A 25,792-nucleotide genomic window follows, 5' to 3' on the forward strand; every position below is an offset into this window, starting at 1 on the left:
TGGGGTTATCTGGTCCCTGTTCAAGCAGGATCATCCCAGAGCACATTGCAGAGTATGAAATACAGATGGTTCTCGAGTATCTCTTGTGAGGGACACTCCAGAAAGGAAACAAGTTTGTTTCAGTGTCTGGAATGCTGTAGCTGGTGTTCATCATTATTGGGACTGAGAATTCTTCCTCTGGTTCAGTTGACTGGTATGTGGACGGGTGGGGGGAAATATATTCCTACATAAATTCAGTGTATAACGTTACCACTTGTTAATGCATTGCTCACATAAATAAATGCTTCATGTTCAGCATGCCATGTACGTAGTAGTCATTGACACATTACCATCAGTTTTACTGATGGTGTAGCTGAGCAGCAGAACACCATCTCTGCTGGGGCCTCACTAACAACACAGTTGCTGTAAATGTTCCCCTTCACCAGGAGTCTTGGATTTTATAGGTGTATTTCCCTTCTCCAAACTTCATCTCACAATGCACTGACACTGAAAGAGGTTGAGAGGGAACCAGTTCTTTTAGCATCTTTCATGGGTGAAACACTCCATGCCTTTATATGGGCAGAGCAGACAGAGCTTTGAGTATTCCTTTGAGTACTGTTGATGGTCAAAAAGGTGGAATTTTGTCCCCCAGAAAAGGGTGGGCAGGAGGGAAGGGAGTGTCTTAAACCCCCTATACTTTATAGAAGTGAGAAGGTACAAGAAAGATCGCTGCTACCCAGGATTGTCACCCACAGCAGCTTTGCTTCATGAGGGTTTTCTCCTCCCTGCCAGGCCAGATTCTTCAGAGCTGCCTGACTTTCCCCTTTCCTAACAGTCTTCCTTAGGAAAGTGCTGGATCCACCTCCTGTGCAGAAAGGAGTGAGGCTCAGGGACCTCTAAAACTGCAGGAACAGTTATATAAAGATGAAAGCAGCTTTTACCTCTTCCGCTTCAGACATAACCTGCAGTATATGATCCAAGCTCATCCTGTTTTTAAAACCCTTCCAAAAATATTGGTATTGAACCATACACAAACATTCTCATCCAAAACAAGATTAAAAAAAGAATGTGCTGCTGAGCAGTGGGAATTCTCTGTTGCTACTTTACTTGCATCTATCACCTGCTTATCTGTGACCTTGTAGTAGGATGGGAAAAGCAGCAGCCCTCTGGGATCAAACTTTGAGCAAGTGCTATCTGACATAACTGAAGGAAAGCCTCAGCAGTTTTTCAATTGTTCCTTCTTTAAATTTTTTTATCACCTTTCTTTCTCTCCTTCCCTAGAAGTCTAGATTAAAAGTGTTTAATATGAAATGTACAATCACTACTTACATCCTCTTATTCTCCCTAGAGAATAATATCTCCCTAGATAGGTAATTCCTTTATTTCTCCAAGTTGTCACTCATCACTGAAATACAGTAACTCAGTCATCTGGAAATCCAGTATTTGAGGCATTGATCACATCCTCCATCCTAGACCACGGTAATCTCAAGCAGATGGTCCCAATAGTTTTGAGTGCAGCAGTTGGAAGAATGTGCTGTGAGCCATCTCCCCTTTCTCGCCCTCTGCATGCTCGCAGTTTAACTGATTGGCATAACTGGAACAGACCCAACACTTCCTGACAGTCATCACTTTCTGAAGTCACTTTCCTTTTTTTAATCTGAAAATAGGGTAATTCTTAGTTCACTTAAGAAAGAATTCCTGTTATAAAGGCAAAATAGACAACACACACGGATTACAGCCCGAACAACAGGAATTTGTTTCCAGTTATTTTCTCCATCCCCTTAAGAGATGTAACTGGCCTGTATTTCAAATAGATACAATAGTAAAAATCAGCACCTTCATATAAAACACTATCATAAATACTACAGCTGCTCCCCAGAGCATGCAGAGGGACAAGAATGAAGTAAACAGGGAGCCTGCCAAGCTCAGCTATTATTTGATGAGAAGAAAGGGTATTGCCAGTGCAGCCCCAGCTCTGCTTCGCTGTCCTACAAAAGATAAAGCATTTTCTGTAACGCAGCTTAAAAAGTTCACCTGCTGCCAAACTTCTACCTGATACACGGAGAAGGGAAAAGGCTTCTCTTCTACTTTCTCCAGTTCTCCCTCACATTATCCAACACAGTTAGCTGAGGCAAGTCTCTTAGGAGCATGGGAAAGAGAACTGTTGGGCAAAATGATTCTCCTACTTAACAGAGGCAGGAAATAATATCTCATCTGTGCTGGCAGAAGGACAACACCAGCCTCTGCAGTAATCAGATCTTCACAGCTGGCATGAATGGGCAGATTTAGTCCAAACCCAAGACAGCTAAAATAATGCAGGAGAATCATCTTCATTTCACTACCTGTGTGAGGGTAGTGCAAGAGGGAAATAAACGCCAAAGAAGCACCCTCATGGAAGAGGGAAATAAAACAATCTCCCATGAACCAATCAAGGTGCACTAAACATCAGATAGACCAGGAAAATAACTTCATGGTATGTAATAGAAAAGCACACAGAGATAACTGATTTTACTCTATGTAAAAATAGGGATTTATTCAAACTCAACAATTTAAAGTAGTTAGACAAATATCCACAATTCTACTGGAGTCTTTTGGCTTTTTTTGCCATCACTGACATGGTGGTGTAAAATAAAAATCGTGAGAAGTCTGTTTTATTTAAAATTTCACTTAATTATTTTACAGGTTAATAAACTGCAATGAACCCACACCACCATCCACTGACATGTGACTATTAAACTTCCAGGGAAGTTCTAAAAATTGCTTCAGTATAGAAGGGTTTTCTTTCAGTGCATGTTGGTTTAAGTAAGTTATTAGTTAATTCAAGGTTGAAAAACCAATTAGGTGTTTAAACAGAACTTCTTTATGTCCAGTTTGTTTTTACATTTCTAATCTGATCTTCCTCCACCAAGGATAAGAGACTTTGCTAGGCATCTCAGGGACCTGGGATGCCTAAAGAGAGGTCCTAAGAGTAAAAACCAAAGCAAAGAAGGCATTAGAGTAGCTTGGCCTTTTCCATGTCCTTTACAAGTTAGTCTCCTGCCCCCCCTTTAGCAGTAGTGTCACATTGCTCCTGCTGTCCCTGTACAAGCTTTTCTTGTCCCACACCAGAACTAACTTCAGATAGGCTTTGCTTTTCTTAAGCCAACCCCTTCATTCACACTTCAATGTCACATATCCTGCTTCCACCTTTCTGTGTTTTGAGTTGAATCAGAAGCACCTTGTTCAGGTTTCCTGCTGCTTTTCTTGGATTTTCAGAGTAAGGGAATGAACCATTCTTGAGCATGGACTAACCAGTCAGATAAGGTAAGAGAAGTTTCTTGGATGTCAGAGTTTATAGGTCATCAGTAAATTCATGTGGGAGAAAGCCTTAAATACTCTGAATGTGTTCCAGATCTACTTTCCTCCACCTCAAGGATGTTTCTTGCCTAGTTTTAATGAGGAAAGGAACTAAATGCTTAAAATAAATATATATATATATATATAAAAAAATAGTGACAGAGAACATAAGGTTCCTGGAACACTCATCTGACTCCAGAAGCCAAAAATACAAGTGAATTAAAAATAGATCAAATATAACAGGTTTTGATATTGCATTTCTCCTGACAAACCTACTCAACAACAGTGTATTTTAAATGGATTGAGAAAAGCAGAGGCCTAGAAAGAGAATTCTTGTCTCTGAACAAAAAGGTGAACGTCTAGACAGCTGGAACAGTGCCTGCACATTATTTTTTGCAAAAGCAATTAAAGCTGGCCACTTTGGAAACAGAATTCAGGCTCTGAAATTTACACGTAATGATCCTACAAATAAGAAATCACTTTTTTCATAATCTCTACAATTCACAATTTAAATCACTCCTTAATGGAAACTAAATCTAATTTTGCCAAGGAAATGAATGATGCACAGATGTCTCCCCAGCTGCAATCAACTCTCCAACAGACAGATCACAGTAATCAGACCAAGAGTTCTCTCACAGAATAAAGCATAATCTGTTTCATGCTGACCAGTGGCTTTTGAGAAACTCTTTTGTTACTAGAAGAAAACTCAAGAGTAGAATTCTTTGAAGTGAAATACTGGTTTAGTGGAAGGTGTCCCTCTGCACAGCAGAGGGGCTGGAACTAGATTATCTTTTTCAGGTTCCTTTCAACCCAAACCATTCTATGATTCTATGACAGGAAGCAAAGAAAAGCACAGCACAGCATATGGGATGCTCACCAGTCACTTCAAAAGCACATCCCCATCGGCACTAGAACTTTTACTGTAGGCACACATTCAGAAGGCTCTAAAAACTTCTTTTGATCATCGATTAAAAACCTACTTCAAAACAAAAACCCATTAAAGTTCTTCAAAAAGCCATTCTGCTCAAGTTAACCAGATAGCTGTATCCATATGCTTTAGGCAAAGCTACTACTTTAAAGCAAATGCATCAAACTTCAGGAGTTCTTCATTCCCTGTCTGTGCAAACTTCCCCTGGAGGTCACAGTAAGAATTTATCCTGCTTTCACTATCACTATCTTAAAGCCAAAGACAACTGAAGTTAAAACAAGTCACCATCATCTAAAGCATAATGGTATAAAAGTACTAATGGGATTAGGATGTCTCAGAAGTAAATTGCAATCACCCCTCTTCCAACTCAGGACACTAAGAAATAAATTACTGGAAACCCCTGAACATAATTCTGCTCTGAATGTGAAATCAGTCAGGGAGCAGCAAGTTAGATCACTCTATATCAGCATGTAGAAAAGAACTATCATGCCTAACAAAACAGCTGAACTGACTAAATAAACACATTCCATGAAAAATTTCGCAACAAAACCACCAGTCTGTTGTTATGTAAGAAAACATTTCTTAGGCCTTTATTTACAAAAGCTTTAAAAACAAATACCCTCTGTTATGCAAATTACTTGTTTAAAAAGGACCGCCCAGTTACATCATCATAATTCAATGAGAAAAAATTGTTTGATTTTTTGCTTTTAAGTACAAGATAAAACAGAGTAATTGGTGAACATTTGGAGATTTTTCTGCCGTTGATTTCCGTGTCAAGCACACATACGCGCGCGCACACGCACAGACACACAATGTCACGCATTCCATCATTCCAGGCTAGTATTTAGCTATTCAATACCAAAAAATCCTTCCTGCACAACTGCTCTGTATACATGCTATGCAGTTAAGAACATACTTTAGGGTCCTTGAAAACAGTATATCTAAAATATATTGTAAGATATACTCAAAAATAAACTAGCATTACACTCCTCAGGTAACTTTATTAGCTGGAAGTTATTTATATTTTGTTGTATTACAACAAGTATCTGTAACATCTGTCTTTGTAACAACTACAAAAAAGCATGATTTAATTGTCCTTCTAATTCAATAATTCAATTAAATAGTATTTTTTCAGATCTTTGGGGTTTATCTTCAACTAAACTGACTTACAAAAATCAGGAAATCAAGTACATAATAAATATGACTTCATAAAAAATATCTGAGGTGTACATTGCTAAGATAAAAGCCACAAGGTTAATCAAGGGAAATGTGCCATTACAAGACTCCTACTTTTCCATTATCCTTGAACTCTCAGCTTAATGGCAAAAAGGCTAAAGTCATAGCTGTTCTTTTCCTGAAGCGTGTAAAGCTGTTTTTTCAAGCCTCTTTTCCCCATCACAGAGCGGTTTTAAAGCAGCAGGCCAACCAGCAGTTGACATGTGCAGGATATGTTGGAAGATGACCAAACACTAGTAAAGTAAGAGCAATTACTATGATTTCAGTAGTTTGTTTTGCTTGAACAAACAGAGATTATGCAGCAAATAAGTCCGTTGTGTGGGTTGAGATACCAAGGAAATACAGCCTGAAGCTGCTGAACTTGGCAGATGATTGTTTTCTAGCTGAGGGCAAAAGAAAAAACCAAAACAAACTTCAAATAAAACAGAGGATCTGAGTCAGAGTCGCTCTCTAAAGTGCAAATTTGATGGTCCACAATCTTGAATAGCTAAAACGCCTGCATACTGGAAAGAACAGACACAAGGGGGAAGTTAGTTATAATCAGAGCCAATTAATTTAGAGAAGGGAAGGGAAAGACAAAAAACTGGAAGAACGATGTAGGCAAGTTTACCAGAATATTCATTATCATTCAGCTTTCCCCTTCTCTCTGCCACACTGATCCTATACATGCTTCTTTACAAATGGGCTTGTTATAAGAGGCCAAAATGTAACCCAGAAAATTTTACGTATCAATATTAAGATCAAAATCTGTGATAGGAACAGTCAAGTTTAGTACATAGAAAGGCAGAAAAGAAAGTGTGCTGAGAAAGGAGGGAAAAAAGCCTTAATTGTCCAAGGGGTTCAACCAGAGATAAAACCTATATACAAGCATGTGGAGGTCAAAAAGACGGCCTTTCATTTCATGTCATGACTGTTTGTTGGCTTCTTCTTCATAAGCGTTTCCTGTGCCATTTTGTACATAAGATGACCCCGAACCAAGACCGTATAAGTGGCCACAATACTTGGCATCATCAATGTGATCTTCAAAGAACATCTAAAAAGTTAAAAGGGAGACATGAATTATTGCTAAAGAAAAGGTTCACTTTCAACAGAACTGTAGAAAGGCTTAAAAATTACTTTATTTTTAAATAAGATATCAAATCTCAAGGTGCAAAAGATGATATAATTAGTATAATAAGACACTTAATGTCAACACATTATCACAATGTGCTATATGACACAATTATTTAAATCTGCCAGAAATACAATCAGTCTTCCTGTGCACTTCTCCCAATTAAATGGCCAAATGCAATGTTTTCACAATTTTGTATTATTAGTCATTACTCAACATATCTGCAAGAGCAACAAAGATATTTCTCCATCTGATTTCTGTGGCGCTTCTTACAACAGGCATATACTTAGCATCATCAGTGCCTGTTCCCTTACCTCTCCTCAGTGTGTTTTCACCATACTCTGTCTTGGAATAGAGATATCCTGATTTATATTATATAGGTTTGGGGGTGGGGAGGATGAGCACAAAACCCACTTGTCCTGGGGTGATTTATGATGCTTGTATCCCCAACTGTCCATTCTGTTTATGCTGGATATTGAGTTCTGCACCTTTAAGTCTGGCTCCAAGAGTGAATGGGGAGAGAAGGAGGGCACAGTTTGTTTGCAGAACCTGCACTTGCTCCCCTGCACTCCTTCTCACAGACAGCTGCTGTCTGCAACACAGACATGCTGGAGAGAGCTCTCCTTTGCTTTTAGTTAGGTTTTTGTTAGCTAGCTCTGGACTGAAAACCCAGAGGAGAACCAGGAGCTCACACCTGTGGCCCACTGGGGCCCAGGATGTGGCATTTTCCAGCCCAAGAAGGACTGATAAGAGACTGAGCGAGCCGAGCTACCCCCTACAAAAGGAGTTTCTGAATTTGCCATGTCTTCAGAACAATTAGAGGTTTTATCGTGGGTTTTTTTTTTTTTTTTTTTTTTTTTTTTCCCATGCTTGTGAATACTTTGCTTGTTAAATAAACATTTTTTTCCACTTTTCTCCAAGGAAATTTTTTCCTGAACCAATTGGGGGAAGGGCTGCTTGAATTTGCTTTTCGAGATTCGGAGATTACCTCCCAAAATTTGCCCTAAACCAGGACACCATTATAGAGTTGAGAGAAATGCAGAAAGATGCATTTTCAGCTCCTCACAGAGGGGAACTTCATTTAATGAGGAACAGCGAAATTTTATACCAAGACTGCATTTACACTTTACAAGTCTAAATTGCAAATGGAACCTTTCAGTGGAAGACAAAATAAAGCCCATGATATTCTGATACTCTGCCTTTCAGACTTGGGTTTTCAAGCACAAAATCACAAATTATCTTGCAAAAACATGAAGACACACATATATACAAACATTTTCCACCCTAAAACCTTCACAGCAATCCTGGACACCCCAGTAAATCACATTCTGAATCATCATCAATATCAGAAATCTAAGACAGGCAGAAGTAAGCAGGAACAGAATGAATGCAATACACAATCTAAACATGGAGGCCTGTATATACCACACAGTTCAAAACTTCTCCCTTCAAGCTTTGTTTTTAGCAGCACAGTCAGGATGGAACTGTAGGAATCAGAGACTTTAATTAAAAGTTTTACAACCCCCAACAGTTCTTAATGAAATAAAACAGGTAGGAAAAGCCCAAAATAACAATTCTACTCTTGTAGTTTAATTATTTAAGTATTCCTGATGGAAAGAAAAGGACCAGTAACTTTTCTGGCTGGCACACCCAGCAAGCAAGTTGCATCTCCTTTACAGCAATTAGTAACAAAACTCTGTGCTTCAAAAAGCATTGTAAAGTGAAATCTTTTTAATCAAAAATACATTTTTAAACACTGAACTCTGCTGACAAACTTTTAAAATCTACATTAAATGTATTTCTCTCTGCTTACTACTGTGTTCTTATTTAGAAATGCTGTATTTGCAAAGAGTATTTAGAAGTACTGGGGAAAAAATTCATTATCAGTCCATATCTGTTGGCTTAAGTAAGTGTGTTGTAATTGCTTAATTTGGGATTGCTACTTCTGGTAAAAGCTTTTAGTAAATAAATTCAACCAGCTAGTTTGCCACCTAACACAAACTGCATCTCATTAAAGAAACTATCATGAGTTTGAACCTTTACTCTAGAAAACTAACTTGAAAGGCTGTATCTTAAGCATGATTATCATATGCTTCCCTTTCTTTGCTTTGGATTTTGCTTCAAATTCAAGAGTGGAAGTTTAACAATACCAGGCAGACAGCAGGTAGCTGCACTGTGCTCAGATCATAGCAGATCATATGGTTTACTATTACCTAACATAATCCTTTTTATTGCACCTGGAGCCCGTGACCTGCTTGACAGCTCCAACAGTTCCAGCAGAGGCAGAACAGACTGCTAGGATGAGCAAACCAGCTTAAACCATCATTCTTCATTGTTCAGTTGCTCTGTCACTAATATTTGCCACAATCTCATGGTCATTTTCTCCTGCATACAAGAGGCTGGACTCCAGAAGGCAGACTTCAGCATATAGTACTTAACATGATTAAATGATGAGGTTTGATATTGCCATCTGTTTTGACATGGTAAATGACATTGAATTGCTGGAAGAATGCCATGTTCTGATGCACTGGCATTTGTTCAGTGCAACTGCTTTCCAGAAGAGGCCTGTTTGACATTTGATTGTTCTGCTAATGCAAAATATCCTAATATTTTCCTGTTGTATGCAGACAAGTACCAAGGAAATGTGAAGCTTGAAAGACCTGACTGTTCTTGCTGTAAACCTTGAATTAACTGACCTTTAGAACCTTAGTTAAACTGTGCTTCGCTCAATGGCAAGGAAAACAAAATGCATGGAAATTCTCCTAAGCAGCCTCAAAGTCATTATTTAATACACCTCTAACCTGAAAGTTTAGCTAGAAGTGGTTCATACACATTCCTTCCCCATCTTTCAGCCTGCCACACAGAGCAGTACACACCAGCTGGATATTGCACTGAGCAAAAGCTCAAAAGAAAAAAAACAAACTGGCTTGAGTACAGTCGCCCAGAAATGCGTCCGGCTTCAGCAGTTCATAAATCACTGCAGCAGCCACCTAAAAAAGGGCAGCCTGCAGAACAGGTGAGGAAAAAACACCCCAAAACAAAACTTAACAAAAAATCCAAAAGTCAGGCCTAGGCTGGAATTGGGAAGAAATACTCACTCACAGCAGGAAAGCAAGAAATCAGTCAGGGTGGTTCACACTTACTCAGGGAAAAATACAGATGTTCTCATATTTGTCAAGAAAAGATTGACCCCTGAAGCCCTTCAGAAACTTCTTTAAAATACCACAGACTTATCAGAATCAGCAATTCCATGTGACTCACGGCACATTACATTATTATAATGAAAATAAAACAGTATGTCCACCTACTTCTCTCATTTTGAAAAAGGCCATTCCTGTGAGTAACGAATCGGATCCTGCCTGATGCTGTGGTCCTATCCTTTCCAGCTCCAACTGCTCAGCCACTTCCTGTAATCCACCCTGAAAAACAAAACATTTTTGTTAAACGCTGAAAAAAGTTAAATTAGAACATGGAACAGCTATATTTGGGAAAATCTATTACACAGGCCATACAACCTCAGGCATATTTTAATATCTGCATAGTAGCTGAAATAGCCATTATACCAGAAAAATGCATACCAGGAGAATCAAACTTTCCATATCAAACAGGATTAATAGTCTCTGTCAGTATTGACTAAAAGTAGCATCTGCACCCAACAAAACTAGTAGTCCTTATGTTCCAGCTTCTTCAGTAACCAGATGTCATTACTTAACAATTCCTTCAAGATGATTGTTGATACAATGATTTAAAAGGAGAGACTACAAGGCTGTAGAGAACACACCAAAGCTGCAAATCTATCTTCTCTAAAAGGTAAAACTTCTCCAGTTTTGAAGGCAATTTTCTTCTCAGTAAGTTTATGTGAAAAATTATCCCCTAAACTGCAAAGTGACTAAATAAACATCATTTTAGTGTCCTCTCCAAAACAGTAATAGCTTCTACATGTGAGAGCAAATCTGTCAAAAATTGGTTTGGTTTCACACAGATAACACTGATCGGCTGAACGACAGATGTGTAATACTGTAACCGCAGTCTTTTAATACTGTGAGCACATGATTGTACAAAGATTTTTTTTAATTCATTAAGCTATAAAGCAACTAGCAAGACTGAAGCACATGCACATTCTTAAAGCTCTAAAAAGATTAAAAATGAAAAAAAAAAAACAAAGACAGAATGTTTAGTGCTGCCATATCCATTTAAAGGCAAAAACATTGCAGAGACAATGCTTTTAAATAAAGAATGCCTAGAGTTCACCCTCCCATGCACTCTCAACCTGTTTCAAGTACAGGGAGTGAAGCAGTAAGAGGCAAAAGTGTAACAGTCAAAATTAAAACTCAGGGAGCTATAAAGGACTCCAAATTGAAAATCAGATCAAACATTATGAAAATTCCTTTGAATCTTAGGGCAACATGTTTGGGTCCAGGTTTTTGTTTAAAAAGATGGAAGCTTCAATACAATTCCCAAATAACGTACAATTCCCAAATACCTACAAACTAACATGAAAACCTGGTACTGCTATTACTACTTTTAGTCTTTCTTAAGCATCAGAAAAACACCTAACAATACCTGATCGCTTCCTCCACCACACTACCCTGACCCAGAAGTGAGCCCTTCCCCCATGCCCAAAAAATGATGTGAGATGTCAAAGAATAACCTCCATGTCCTAGCCATGCCCCATCCTGGCTACTGCAAAAAATCACCTTGTCCTGGCTGGAACCAGAACATTATCCATTTCTTATTCCATACTATCTATGTCATATCCAAATCTTGTAACTTCCAAAACTTTATGCATATATTCCCACACAAGCACAGATATAATTTCTTTAGTCAATGGCCTTCCCTCTGAGAAGTCTGTTAATTTAGTCCACTACTGTAGGTTTTATTTATCCAAATGTCTTCCAAGGCAGGAGGGCTAGTGTGCTGTCAGCTCATTGTAATCTGCATCAGGAGCTCATGAGTGGTATGTGTGGACCACTCCAGACTCACTGGCCACAGCAGTTATGGATTTCTCTCACACTTGACAGGGGTCACCTCCAGAGGCTGAGAGTTTCTGTCCTCTTCTCAAATCCCCACCAGGATTGGGATACCAGTTGCTTGGCTTCACTACCATCTGGTTTCATATTTGAGCCATGATATTCCAACATCAGAGCAGCCAGCTCATCTGGGGCTTTCATGACTAACAGCTGAAATCTTTTCACTTAACTCACCCAGGTACAGGAACTGGGCAATTATCTCTAGCCCTGCCTCTTCCTCCTGCTGTGAGAGCACTACTTCCTCTTTATCCCTCACTATGCAAACTGATTTGGTCCTGGATTCCTTCTTCTGTGTAGGTGTGACTGTTACTGGCATGAGTTATTCTTCTGGTTCGGCTGCAGTTTGATGGTCACAGCACCTGTTGATCTGCTTTCCTCCTCTTCCCCTCAGGGTTCTGTCTAGCATTGGACTGTATCCAATAAAGAGTAGCCAGGGCCTAGCACACTTCAGTAAGATGATTCTTTATGGAGTTGCCACAGCATTCTTCTTGTAAATATTCTGTCACTTTATCAAGGTCTTGTAGTGACACTCTCAAAAGATTGGAGCAGAGAATTTTCAAAAAAATATGGCCCATTTTTTCCCACATTCCATGCTACTCATGACTATCCTCCCTTGGACAGGTCTCTAACTTCCTAGAAATCTCTGTCCTGATTCTAGACACACCATTGACTGCAGTGACTCTAAACATGGTGTAGACCACACTGAGGAGACATAGCCAACACAGGGGCAAGAACACGTTTTCCTCAACATCCAAAGGAAATTCAAAATTATCAGAAGCTATTCTAACAGGCCTGAAGGAGAAAAAGGTAACAAAAAGCTGGGGAAAGCTATCCTCCCCATTCTCTCCACAAACTAGGTATGATTAGCAATGGACTCCCAGAGGTAGCACCCAAGGTAAGAGTAGGAGAGCAGCACTGAATACACTGAATATCCCAAATGATCCTCATTGCCGTTGATGTTACGATGTCATAAACATGACTCTAGTTCATACAATCAACATACACCAACAAAGCAATCCTGGTCTGAAAAAGAGAACCCAGACGGGCACACAGTACATATATAGCAACATACACAGGGTTAAGTACCACACTCACACAAATAGAGCAAGAGACATTGTGACCATTGGCTCTGGATCTAATAGGGCAACTGCTTAGATGAAATTTGTTTCCGACCTACTCTGATCAGATCTCAACCCTCCATGCCCCACACTGGGTGCCAAGTAAGGCTGTCATGGTTTAGGAATGGTATTCTCCAATTTAGTGCTTCTACTAAAACCACTCCAAACTATGCTGTTGCTCACTCATTCTCCCATGGCCAACTGCAGAGGAGAACTGGAGGTACAAAAAGTGAAGATCACAGGTTGAGATATGAACTACTTGCTGGAAAATAGCAGCGAGATAAGAAAACAAACAGAAATAGCAACAATACTAGTGACAGATTGTGCAAGAAAAGAAACATTATTGCTCACCCACAGAAACACCTGACAATAATACCTGATCAATCCTTCCAACACACTACGCTGACTCAGAAGCACGCCCTTCTCCCATGCCCAGAAAATGATGTGAGGTGTCACAGAATAACCTCCATGTCCTTGCCATGCCCCATCCTGGCTACTGCAAAAATTCACCCTGTCTTGGATGGAACCAGAACAGAAAACTATAAGACTACTGAGATTCTCTTTCAGGTAAGACTTTTGCACTCCAGATAGGTATGCTTCACTCTTGGAGAAGGACAAATTCTTCCTAGATTTTCAGAGTTATCAACCTTCCAAAAAAAAGGCTACAGAATAATTTACATAATTACAACCATGGTCAGCAGCAAATCTACTTCAAACTATCATTTCACGGCACAGTCTTAGAGCTTATTGTTCTGTACGAAACCCCAAATAAAAAGCAACTTTCCAACAAGATCTACGATCTACTTTACTTAGGATTGCCACTACTATCAAAAGGTTTGGAATTATCTACATAAAAAGCTTTTTAGACTGTAAGCAAGAGTTTAACGTATAATACATTACTATCCCAAGTCAACTCTCAATCTGCATGCCAGTAAAGTCATAATAACAGACTGTAAATTTACAGAGTACTTAATTCCACAAATAAAGCATCAAACAGATTTCCATTTTTGAAGACTATTTCTCTTTCCAATGCCAAGAATCTTTTTTGGGTGTGTGGGGGCAGAGAGTGGGGGACCTATACCAGATCAGTGACTATCATACAAAAAATAACTTAGACAAGTCAACAGAAGACAACTGCACAGCTGTTCAATTCGCTGCAATTTAATGAAGATCAAAAGTGACACGTTAGGAGACAGCACATGCATTTTTAGAGTCACAATACTAAATGTTTTTTCAGGCAGCTTCTCTTAGTACAGTTCAAATTCACCATCATTTCATCACTGGTAAATTTGGAGGGGTAAGATAGTCCATTTCCCTTCCCCTGATGTCCCTATCAGTCTGTAGGTTAGGTGAGTGGATCAAAATCTACTGTAGGAAAGCTGACCTACATATTCAGCTCCGAAAAAAAGAATCACCCTTGTTCTTATGGTTTGCTAAAATGAGACCTGTGAAGGTTTTTCTTGTCTGACAAAAAAATATTAGTGTCTGTAAACAATGCAGGTTACACACAACTATGCCTTGATTATGCCAGAAACTACAATACCCTCTTTACCCAAGCCCACTGGGAATGGCATCTCTGAATGGTGACATGGAACATCCATTTGTCACCTTTTCTATGTCACTAAATTTGGAATATACATTCTGTTCTTCCAAAGTGTGTCACCAGATAGGCACCAGATGCTCTGCTTTGCTTCACTGGGAGTGAGAAAGTGAGGACTTTTGGGGCAGGTTTCCGCCCCCATCCCCCCACCCTGCCTAATTTAAGACTCCTGAAGTTTAGGAGCATTTAATTTTTACTCCTGGCCTCTGTGGAGAAGAAGTGCTTTTAAGATGTTCCCTAACACACAGCCATTTGCCCAGATGATTATACCACTTACAATTCTGTATGAACACAGATAAGTATACATTTCTTACTAACTGGAAGGGTGATCTACATTTTCAACACTAATTTGATTAACAAAGGATTCACACAATTTACCTCCCACAAAAGCAGGCTACTACTCAAAGTGACACACTCTGCTAGTTCATCTCAGAAAGAAACAGGACTGAGCAGCACACAGAGCAGTAGTTCAGCACAACAAACTGGCAAGCCATTCCTTAGTTAGGTTTGATGTTACTAAGGTGAGTGTTCTCTTCCTCCTGCAGGTTATCATTAAGAAATCCTAGAGAGTTAAATTACCTTCCATAAAAGCAACAAATCATCAACTGCCTCAGATGAGTGATGCACCTCACTCCAGCAGCAGTCCAGACTCTTAACAGCTCTTTGGCAAGTCAAGCTGTTAACAGTAACAGTGCCTTTAGTATCTTTCTTTCACTTGCTGTTTTCCCCTTCACACACTTAGCTCCAGCTCCCATTCGTTCTCCAGTCCAATAAGGTATCCAAATTTTATGCCTGATAGAGTAAGCCAATTAGTAGCCCCGCTGGCCTGACATGAGAGATTAGTTTCTAGCTCATTTTTTTTTTCCTAGAAGTCATATGTTGTCCCTGAACATATGTTGCTGTTTATCATTGCTTATGGGGCCATCTGAAACATTCTCCATTTCTCTTCCCAAGACACTTTCACATCATCATCTTGCAATTACTTCTGCCTAGATGACTGCAGTCCTTAAGTGGACTGTACAATGAGAAATAAGAGTATATGAGAACCATCAATTCTTATGGCTAAGGAAATGAAGAATTAATTCCATGGGTTTACCATCTATCAACCAAGTATTGTAAATACAGTTTCAACATATTTTTAACTGGTAAGCCGTTACAAAAATTGATTTGTGCTCTTGCTTGCTTCTAACAATGCCTTTAACATTGAATATATAAAGCCTGAGATAAAAATGCTTAATATGCACCATTGAAGAAATAGCAGACAATGAAAACAGAGAAAGTATTTTTAAGCATGATGTACTCTGTCTCCAAATGCAAAATTTCTTCCAAGCCATTAACAGATTACTTACCTTCAGATTTTTGCAACTCTTCATGAGATATTTTACATCATAGATGACAGGGAAAAACAACCGCAGTATCTCAAAGAAGTCCAGCTCTTCCTCAGGTAAGTTAGAGTTTGTCAAGATCTTGATTAGATAGCCAAAGTCATATCCGCTGCAAATTAATAACAAAAACAATATAAGCAAGACTTAGAAGCATCCTTCTGACTTCCAACATCAAGTCTTCACTGCACATTGACAGGATATTCTGTTTAAATTCAATGCAACTAAGACTAACTTCTATAAACTTCAATACAAATGGCCCCATTGCAGATTCCAGAGAAAACAGTTTAATTTATTCTGAATGAGGCAAAGTAAAGACACAAGAAGATCTGTCTACAGGAGTCTCTCTAAATCTCAAGATAAGGTAAGGCTGCTGGGTCTTCATCTGATAACCAGCATTTCCACCAGAAAGACTCCTAAGCTGGTTTCTTTCACATAGACTGGAGTTTCTCACTACAAACTGAGACAGACAGAGACTTCCACAGTTCTTGAAATCCAAAAGATTAATGAGTTTCCAGAGCCAATGCATGTTTATGCCTAGAGGAAAGTCTAACCCTTAGCAACAAAGAGGAACTGTCTTTCAACTTTTCCAATTAAATCAGCACACAGACAACTAAAAACTTTAATAGCTTGTAGACTATTACTCTTTCTGGAGGCAACAACAGAGTAAGCTGGAAAAATTTTTGTGTGTACATGAAAGTCTGCAGAAGGCAGCAAGATAACTGAGCAGTGCTTATTCATTAGAAGAAACGGTGGTATTATAGTGTGTACATGGGAGAGGGAAGAGTTTGGGAAGGCTTCCTCCTCTGCACCTTGATAGAATAAAAGAGGATGCAGGAATGAGGCATGGCAGTAACAGGGAAACCACATACTTTTACAAAGAGTTTTGAGAGGAAACAAGAGGTGTAAGTTCAGGAAAAGACAGATGGCAGGTAATAAAGAAGGACATAACACAACGAGAAGCAGTGAAGACTAGTTATGTTTTTCCCTAGGAGGACAGTGATAAAAAAAAAGGATTATTCATGACCTGATCATGAAACTCATCTGTTCTGATCCCTTGTACCTGCAGGACTGCTTATGCACTAAACTAAACGGAGGAGTGATACTTTCTCTTCCATGTTATTAAGTTTGCATTGAAGCAGATCAGTTCCTAGCTTTCACTGACATACAATTTAAAAGATGCCTGTACTAACAAAGAAGATGAAAACACATAGCAGGGCTGCCTCTACTGAAGGCTTTATCAGTTTTGCTATTTAAGGAACTTCAGTGTAGAGCTGAGGGATGATTCAAGTGAGCAGGTGGCCACCACAGACTCCAAATTTGTAGTTTAAGACTTTGTGTTCATTCTTGATTACACAAGGGTCATACTCAAAACCAAGAATTTTTCAATTTGATAAATACTGGTCAGGATCTTTAACTGCGAGATAAGCAATAGAAAAGACCAATCAGCACTATACCACTGATCCTGTGAGGATTTTGGACCCACAAAGAGCGGTGACTTCTGATGCAGGCTCAAGGCTTCAGCTTGCGCACTCAATGTAAATAAATTTACTTTTTGAACCTTTTGCATACAATAAGGTTATCTCTGTCATCTTTATACTACGAGTTTCTAGACAGAGGGTAGAAAAACCTTGAACAAACTGGAGCTAAAGGGACTGTTCCCTACAAGTCCATTAATACAAGATATACAACAGCTATAGACTATTGCAGATCTCCCATGGGGGTTTCCAGTGCTCTAAGCAGAAATTTCATGTTTAACAAATCCTGCACTACATCTGGTACTTTGAAGCTGTGCTGGCCACCCTCCAATCTCCACAGCAACAACCACTGGCCAGGGAGCAAAGGAGTCAAAGATAAAGAAGGATTTCAGTTGATGCTTACAAAGTAAAAACTGTAGTAAACTTGGCAAAACAGTAGCTTGGAAGACTTAATTTTATTAGATCATTTGAAGGGGGAGGGAAGTGGTGGGAAAGCCCATATCAGCATAAAGAGTTCTATAGAAGAAGAAAAGAAAAAGTCACATGAGCAAAAAAGGCTGTTCAAAAAGACGCAAAAAGCACTGTTCAGGATTATGGTGACTTACTCCTTTAGTGTTTACAATTTATTAGCTGACTGAATTCCTGACACTGATCACCCTCAAGGCTCAAATGTAACAGTCATATTAAAACTTTTAAAGTGAAAGGAACGTATTTGTGCTACTCCTCTTCAAAAAAAGCTTTTTTTACTTGTCTTCAAAAAACAGTATTTGAATAAAATAATAGAAAAGAGATGCTCTTAAACACTTATGATTTCTTTAAAGAAGGAAGTACTTCAAGAAAAGAAAAGTTAACATTCTTTTACTCTTCATATTGAGAGGGAGCAGGCTATTACAAATAGCAATTTTGATTGAGAATTACACATTTTTTCACCTGGAGACTGTAGCAAATCCAAGCTTACAGACACAAGAACTGTCACTCTGAGACTAAGACAGATCCAGTAAAACAAATTTTAAGTGGCCACTGCTGAATGCTAAGAGAAGGCAAAGAAAGTCCATGGTAAGCAATTATGTAATTACCTGCTCATTAAAGAAGTTTTCTTCTAATCCTCTAGCAGTGATTAGTGGTTGGTTTATACCCTGAAGCACACAGGGTTCCTTGCCTTAAAAAACTTGCACCATTTCTAATATAATCACCTGAAATTGCTTAGCACAACAAGCCACAATCTATGGAGCTATACAACACAAGCACTTACTCTTACAGACCTTTGTTTTGTTTTTCCAGTGAACATGGACAGCTCTAGGCAATAAGAGTAAAGATCAAACACGCCTCAATTTCTTTCTCTTACTATCAAAGGAAGAATCCAGATAGCCAATTAACAATGAATTCTACTCAAGCACCAAGCCTCTGAAATAAAAACTTGCAAGAGTTGAGAAAGCTTTGGTTCATTTTATAACACCAACAGAAATGAGCCAACAGATTAAATTTTACTGAAATTAGTTAGACACAAATGATTATTGAAACACATTAGCTTGGAACTTTGCAGCATCCCAAGATCATCTGGGTTTTTCTTTCAAAAAAGTGTATTTTCACAGACCCTCCAGAGGCAGACAAAGGAGGTTGCACACAACTGGACACTCAAAGCTTCAGCAGAGCAGATGCTTGAACATCCCCAAATTCAGCATTTGAGCTGTTCCTTCTTAACTTGCTAGACTGTCAAGCACTCACAGCTCTTTTGATGGTGCTAAAATTCCCAAATTCAGGGCTTCCCCCTCCTCTCTCATTGACTCAAATACATTTCAATGCGCACACACATCAGATTTGATGAAGTTGTCCATGAAGTTGCAATACACAAGAATTGGTGATATGACAGTGCAATATTTCTTCACTCATATCTGACAGAACTGCAGGTCCACACAGATTTGTCAACATGTCAGGATGCCAAGGAGTTACATCAAATGTGGAGAATGAAAGCATATGGAGAGAACTACTTGACAAGCAAAGAGCTTAGAAATGAGCTGCATAAAAGTTCAAGGAAATCAAAGACTAGAAAATTAAAACCAAACTTTATACTCTGAGAAAGGAGTAATTCTCTTCTCCCACTTAATATGGGACTCAATTTTTAAGAGTTAGTAGTAATCTAAGCATTTTAAGGAAACAGAGGCAATAGCACAGTCAGCAACTACCAGGCACAGCTTTATCAGTTGTCAAAGAACTACTGCATGGAGAGCCTAAATGGAACAAATTTTCAACTGAGCTGCCTAAGTTTCCACTGACAGAACATAATCACAATAAAAGATGTATTTAGAAACAGCTGTTCACTATTCTTTGAGGCACAGTTTATACAACTCATGCTCTTTTATAGCTTTGTGTAATTTTGGTTTCCTCAGAACTTAACCCACTTACTCCAAGGTTTTGTGCTCAAGATAATATCAACAAGGTCTGGAAAAGCACTAAAGCTTTAAATATAATAATTAATATAATATATTATATTGTGTTTGACAAACATTTGCTGAACAACTGTCTTAAGAGAATTTCTAAAGACACGTTCAGTGAAATCCACAACAGAAACTCATTTTAGCACAGATGAAACTGGAAGACTTCTATTAATAAAGCCATTTAAAAAACACCAGTTTGAGGCTGAAGATGCTTCTACATGGCATCCTCTGCTGAGGCACCAGTTACACGTGTAACCTGCCTCCCCTTCTCTTGAATCATCCAATATTACAGTAGTCAAGTGTAAATCACAAATACATACATAAGAGCCCATAACACTGTGTTTAGGAAGCTGAGAAAAACTTAATACTCATTTGGCTTTTGTAGTTATTCAGGCACAATTTAAGCCATTCTTGTTACAGTATTCTTCCCCAAGGTGCTATTCTAGAAGCAAAATAGCAAGAGTAAGATTATTTTAGAGTCATACTGTGAGTTGAAACAGCTGTTAAGTGGAAGATGGAAGTGACAACTGTGCTCACAGGATCCTTCTTTGTTTAATTGTCTTTTCTTTTAAATCTTTCTGCTTTGGAAACTCAGCCTAGCACTTCTTTCTACGAAACAAATCAAAACCACAACTTCTGCAACATGCACCCTTCTACTACTGTTACATATTCCTTGCCAAAACAATTCTTGAGTTTGTTTATTGAATAAGTACTTCTCTAATTCCATTTGACTTTGTCTTTTCCAACTATTAATACTTATGGATGAAGATGTTTTTTCCTAATTTCATCATTTACATACCATCCACCAATACAGCATGAAAGATAAACATGTTTTAGCTGAGACTAATTTACTTTTAGCCTTGTTCATTCACTGACTTCCTTACAAGACGGTATTTAAGGCATCAACTGAAGGGCATACCATAGGAATAAGTCCTAAAAGACACTGTTGCTTGCAAAAATTTTGGCATGTAGTTAGCTAAAAAACAATTACTGTGTATGTTTTTAAAGTGTTAAATCTTATTAACACTCAAAAATCTTTTGTATCGTGACAGATTCATAGAGAATTAGCATTCATCTTTCTATTTCTACTTGAGAGACTGACTCCATTGATGGAATAAGCAGTAAAATACATGCATAAGGCTTATCAGAGATCTGCTTCCAAGCTGAGTAATTTCTTCTGCCTAGATTAGCAGATTTACAACAAATTTAAGAGTGCTTTATAGACTTCTTCACTGATAACTCTCTCCCATGAAACAAACACTATTTCCTCAAGAATTGCTTAGGAATAGTTTGCTTTTAGTAATGTTCCTGTTATTACTTGCACGTGTACAGCGCCACCTGCTGGTTTAGCAATTTTGTGGTTTTCAGCTTTACAATTTTCTGGTTATTGCATAAACACCAAAGCCAAAAACACCAGTAAAACCCCTGGGCCCTCTATTTTTCCAATACAAAATGGTGTTAGGAGTATTACAGCAGAAATATTTCCTCAGTCTTACCAACCAAGATATGGGCTACATGCACAGCACCTAAGTCAGGAGATGTGAAATCCAAGCTCTAGAATTCCAACACCAGATGATGAAACCTCAAATAATTAACATGCAGCATTTACCTATGAAAGGAAAGCCACTTGACTCCTTCACACAATACAACTCCTGATGTCATAAGCAGTTCTGCAAAGTACTGTGTCTCAATTCCTTCTTCTTCATGCTTTTTAAACTGAATTCCAGATGTCGTCAACAGTTCAATAGAGTCCTGAGCATACATATCTTCTCTAAAAACAAAGAGGAAAAGTAAATTTCCAAAGTCTACAAGCCTCAACGAGGTAACATTTCTTTTTTGCTATTCCACAGACTTCACTAGCACAGAAGAGAAGCAATTTGACTTTGTTCCAGGTTAATTAATTACAAAACCAACCACTTTTCAAAGTTTTTTTTTTAACCTTCATCATTTCACCATTCCCAGCACTTCCATTCTTACAATCTTCAGAAAAAAAATAGTTCCTGCTCCTCTTCCAGTTACCTATAACCACTCTTTTGCAAGCCTACAGATGAAAGTGCATCTATAGAACTTATTTGATAAAGTACCTGTATAAATCACTCAAATTGTGACAAATTAAATGCAACAGTTGAAGCACTAATACATTACATTACAGAACTATGAGAAATACACTCCAGATCCAAGTACTGAACTAGTTCTCTAGATAATATTTCCGAAAGGTTTTTGTGATTTAAGCTTATGTAAATGTTTAGACTTGTTCATCAAAACTTGTTTCTCAATAAAATTGGAAATGGAGTACTTACTCCATCTAGTCAATCCTTAGAATTCAGGTATCCTAACTTTTTCTTTCTAAATAATGTTTCAATTTCAAAAGCCTATTTTGGACCTAAAATTTTAGAGGATGAAATATAAAGTCCTCTATGATTTGTTTCATCCCCTCCTACCTCTGTGTTTATTCTCTTTAACACTAATTATTTTTTTGGCAATGCCTTAATGATTTCATGCTGAAATTCATGTTTTGGAGATAATTTTCTGCCTAAAGTTTTAACTGTACCATCGTTACAAAAACATGGAATGGTTAAATGGGGAAAAAAAAAATAATGCAAGCATGTATCTATTTAAAGAATGAAATTCATTCTACTGTCCACAATATACTACTCCACAAAGTCTCTTCAGTGTACAGTTTTAAGTTTTAATAAAAAACAATCAAAACAAAACACAAAAAAACCCAGACAAGACAACCAATCTATCAAAGTTGACTATTAGGTTCACAGACCTGTATTCCTTATTCCTAATAGCAAGTGATCATTCTTTAGAACATACATATACATCCTCGAGATGTGTTACATCTTTTTTCCTCCCTCCCACACAGCTGCTCATTAGTTCTCCAGCTTTGAGGCATCAGCTTCTCAATACCTGTTTATCTCCATAATACATTAAAGAACCCACTGAAAACAAACCATTTAACCAAAAGAGGGTTTCATTCTAGTTGCTGGTCTGTACTAATCAGGTGCATAGTACGATTAGAGAAATATTTATACTCTTTAAAAGCACACTAAAACAAGACTAAAACAAACCACACACACAAAAAATTACCTTCTAGGAAAAACCAACAGCTGTTTTGCTTTAGGAGGAAAACACTTGGCACAGTGTCACTTCCCAAAAGGATGTTTAGAAACAGACAAAAATAACTAAGTTGTCCATCCATGTAAAAAATATATATAGTAATTTCTCACACAGTACTTACCAAGTTTATATTTTTTTATAACCCCCTCATCAACTAGTAGCAAGGTAATTTGGTGATTACCTATATCTTGCCTTACTAAGCTGTCTTATCTCTGCAGCCTTTGGCACAAATAGATGGAAAACTACTTTTGGTTTCAGTTGTTTGATATTAAGTAGACCTTTGAAGCTCATAACGTAAATGAAGTGTAGCACAGGCCCTTCTTCATAGATCCCAGTTTGGAAGTTATTAATTCACTCCTCTTTCTCTCATAATTAGTAGGTTTAGTATATTCTTCTATTTAAGAAAATAGGTAACTTTTATCCATAATTCATATGGCCAGGTAAGCTTAGAGATACCAAAACACTGAATCTGTGCTTTTCTTTCAAGAGACAATTCACACAAGACTAAACAGAGCATGTCATTGTTCAGATTAAACTGATTTGTGACAATCCACAGCACTATTTGTTTAAAAGAATACACAGATCAAGAGAGGCAGCAGCACCTTTCCTGTTAAGAACTCCAACTACTTTGAAAACAAGTCTTTTCATCTGCAGAAAAAACAAAGGTCTGTTCTCTAAACCTCCTTTGTAGGCTGTGAAATTAACTCATGTATATAAAGTTGTCCAGTTCTCAACTTATAACACAACTGCCAAAAACCCCAAGGCTTGAATGCACTTAAATGTCCTAGAAGTGTTTGCACTGACATTCAATTCAATAGATAATCAACATATGAAAATCTATTAGACCAATTATGTTTACTTCAGAAAAAACAAAATCAAGATACTAGTAACTTTGTCAACCACCAGCTATAGATATAATTAAAGCACTGGATAAGCGTTTGATCCTCCTGAAAAACTGAGGTTTATGCTTGAAAAGTTTTATTACTGATAAAAAACACAACTTGAAGTAAAGTTCATGGTATTTTTCCAAGGAAGTAAAAGCCAGCTTGCTTTTTAACCAACACTTTAGACAGAATAATTCAGAACGATAACATCTGACATACTTTTTTGGTCACTTCAGTAACTTTACTTTGTATTTTTTCAAGTGCTGGTATTTTCCGTTTAAAGTATATAAAGAAACAATATGTGATTTCTATAATAACTAGTGAGAGTTAAACTAAGTTAGGGCAGAAGCACTCTGAAATGCTAAACATGAAAACACAGAGCTAACTCTTGCACTAAGTATAAAATGCCTTTCATAATTTTTTTTTTAAACTGTTTCGCATTTTTGACCAAATTACCAACAGCAAGACAGACAGCACATAAATGAGGGATGAAAGCATGTTTGGCTGACAAAGTTTTCCTTGAGTGTTTATGGTATTCCAGTATTACAATCAGATAGATAACAAAGGTGCTACAGTATCTATACATTTTCAGTAAGTCAGAAACATACACTTAGCAGCACAGAAATTGAATACTTACGTTAAGTTAAATTTAAAATTAAATTGCCAAGTCGAAGTCCCTGGAGGGTATTCTCCCTGCTCATTCATAAATGTCAGTCCTAGCTGAATTATTTTTAGCAAGTCGACATTGCAGCGTAAGAGTTGGTACTGATAGTCTGCGTTGCTCCTGAATTCTCCAATAGGCCTTGCAACTACTCCTGGAAACTCTGTGTCCTGCAAGAGCAGAATTAAAACTTGAACACACAACAGGCATAGAGATCTAACCATATCATAGCTGAAGACTACTGCGTGTAAAATTAACTTTTCAAAAGACAGAAAATTAGGATCCAGATGTTCACACAGCATTAGTTCAACATTAACATTCCTTCTGCTTTCAACTTAAAAGGATGAGCAAGTTTACCGATCTCAGCTAAAGTCGCGATTTTTTTGCAGTAATTTGCTGGGCAGACATCAAGCATCCACTTACCATAGCTACATAGTTATACTTCCGTATAACTTGACGAATTTTCTTCATCTCTTCATCCAAGTTACAAGCCCAAACTTCACAGATTCTTTGGCTATGGTCTACGGTAGCTGCTGGCATAGTGGGGGGCTTTAGAGACCATACATCAAACGTTACACTTGACCGAGGATCGGTTTCATAAAGAGGATTTCAACTGTTTGGTTTTTTTTAGCCTAAGAGAAACAGAAAGCAAAGCATGAAAGGGTAAGTTTCTACTCTTAGTTATCTGAAAAAAAAAAGGCTTAAGCACCACTAGGTGCTTAAACCACGCTTTACCCTTGTAGATTTCACAAAAGCAAAACAACGTAGCCACCAAAACCACAAGAATTTCGGCTACGCGAGCTCAGATTACCATCAGAAACTAAACCCCTCCAGTTTCGTTAGCGACTGTTTCCTGCCCAAGCGCGGCACGGCGCACTGGTGACACGGATACCGGAGACACCCGGCTCCCCGGGCGCTCCTGCCCCGCGGCTCGGAAAGGCGCGCTCCCGCAGATCCCCGGGCTGCGTGCGGCAGCGAACGGAGCGGCCAAAGGGAGTCACGGCAAACCCAGGGGCAGCGCGGGCGGCCTCCCGAGGCGGGAGCGGCTCCTCCAGCTCCCGAGGGCCGCGCTGAACCAGTCAGCGGCGCGCCGAGACCCACACAGGGTCGGCCGGGTCCCCGCGCGCGTAAAAGGCCCCGGGAGCGGCGGGAGGAGGCGCGGAGGCCGGAGGTGCCGCGGGGCTCGGTGCCGTGTCCCCGCCCGGTGTCCCCGCCCCCGCTCACCCCTCTCGCTCGGGCCGGGCCGCGGCGGGTCTGGGAGGCCCCGCGCGGCCCCCGCGAGCCGCAGGAAGCGCTGCTGCCCCCGGCGCCGCCGCCGCGCGCACAAAGCCATTACATCATCGCCGCGCGCCGCGGCCTTTCCCCCGCTCCCCTCTGGCCAATCGCCGGCCGCGCCGCCGCTCCCCCCCTCCCGCCCCGCCCCTGGGGCCGCTGGGGCGGCGGTCGCGCGGCGCTGACGCGGCCGGGCCGGCGGCGGCTCCGGGGCGGGGC

The 25,792-nt window shown here is 39.1% G+C and overlaps 1 protein-coding gene across 1 annotated transcript; it reads right to left on the reverse strand.

The window, feature by feature from the left end:
• Positions 1-3,584: 3,584 nt before the first annotated feature.
• CNOT7 (CCR4-NOT transcription complex subunit 7) lies at positions 3,585-25,610 on the reverse strand. Its single transcript, XM_083860949.1, has 7 exons — positions 25,526-25,610; positions 24,725-24,933; positions 24,278-24,471; positions 21,243-21,404; positions 15,688-15,832; positions 9,899-10,009; positions 3,585-6,512 (listed from the first exon to the last, which is right to left on the reverse strand). The coding sequence occupies exons 2-7, from the start codon at positions 24,839-24,841 to the stop codon at positions 6,384-6,386; spliced, it is 858 nt and encodes a 285-aa protein (XP_083717075.1). The 5' UTR covers positions 24,842-24,933; positions 25,526-25,610; the 3' UTR covers positions 3,585-6,383.
• Positions 25,611-25,792: the final 182 nt, after the last annotated feature.

The sequence above is a fragment of the Zosterops lateralis genome (assembly GCF_965231275.1).
Source record: "Zosterops lateralis genome assembly, chromosome: 5".
Taxonomy (NCBI): Eukaryota; Metazoa; Chordata; class Aves; order Passeriformes; family Zosteropidae; genus Zosterops; species Zosterops lateralis.

What these genes read in the sequence shown, in the direction of transcription:
- CNOT7 (XM_083860949.1), bottom strand. Translation starts at nt 24,841, where the DNA reads ATGCCAGCAGCTACCGTAGACCATAGCCAAAGAATCTGTGAAGTTTGG. An exon ending in AATTTTAAATTTAACTTAAC is followed by an intron (nt 21,405 to 24,277) that starts GTAAGTATTCAA and finishes CTTTGTTTTTAG; the next exon opens with AGAAGATATGTATGCTCAGG. An exon ending in CCTTTTTCAAAATGAGAGAA is followed by an intron (nt 6,513 to 9,898) that starts GTAGGTGGACAT and finishes TTAACTTTTTAG; the next exon opens with ATGTTCTTTGAAGATCACAT.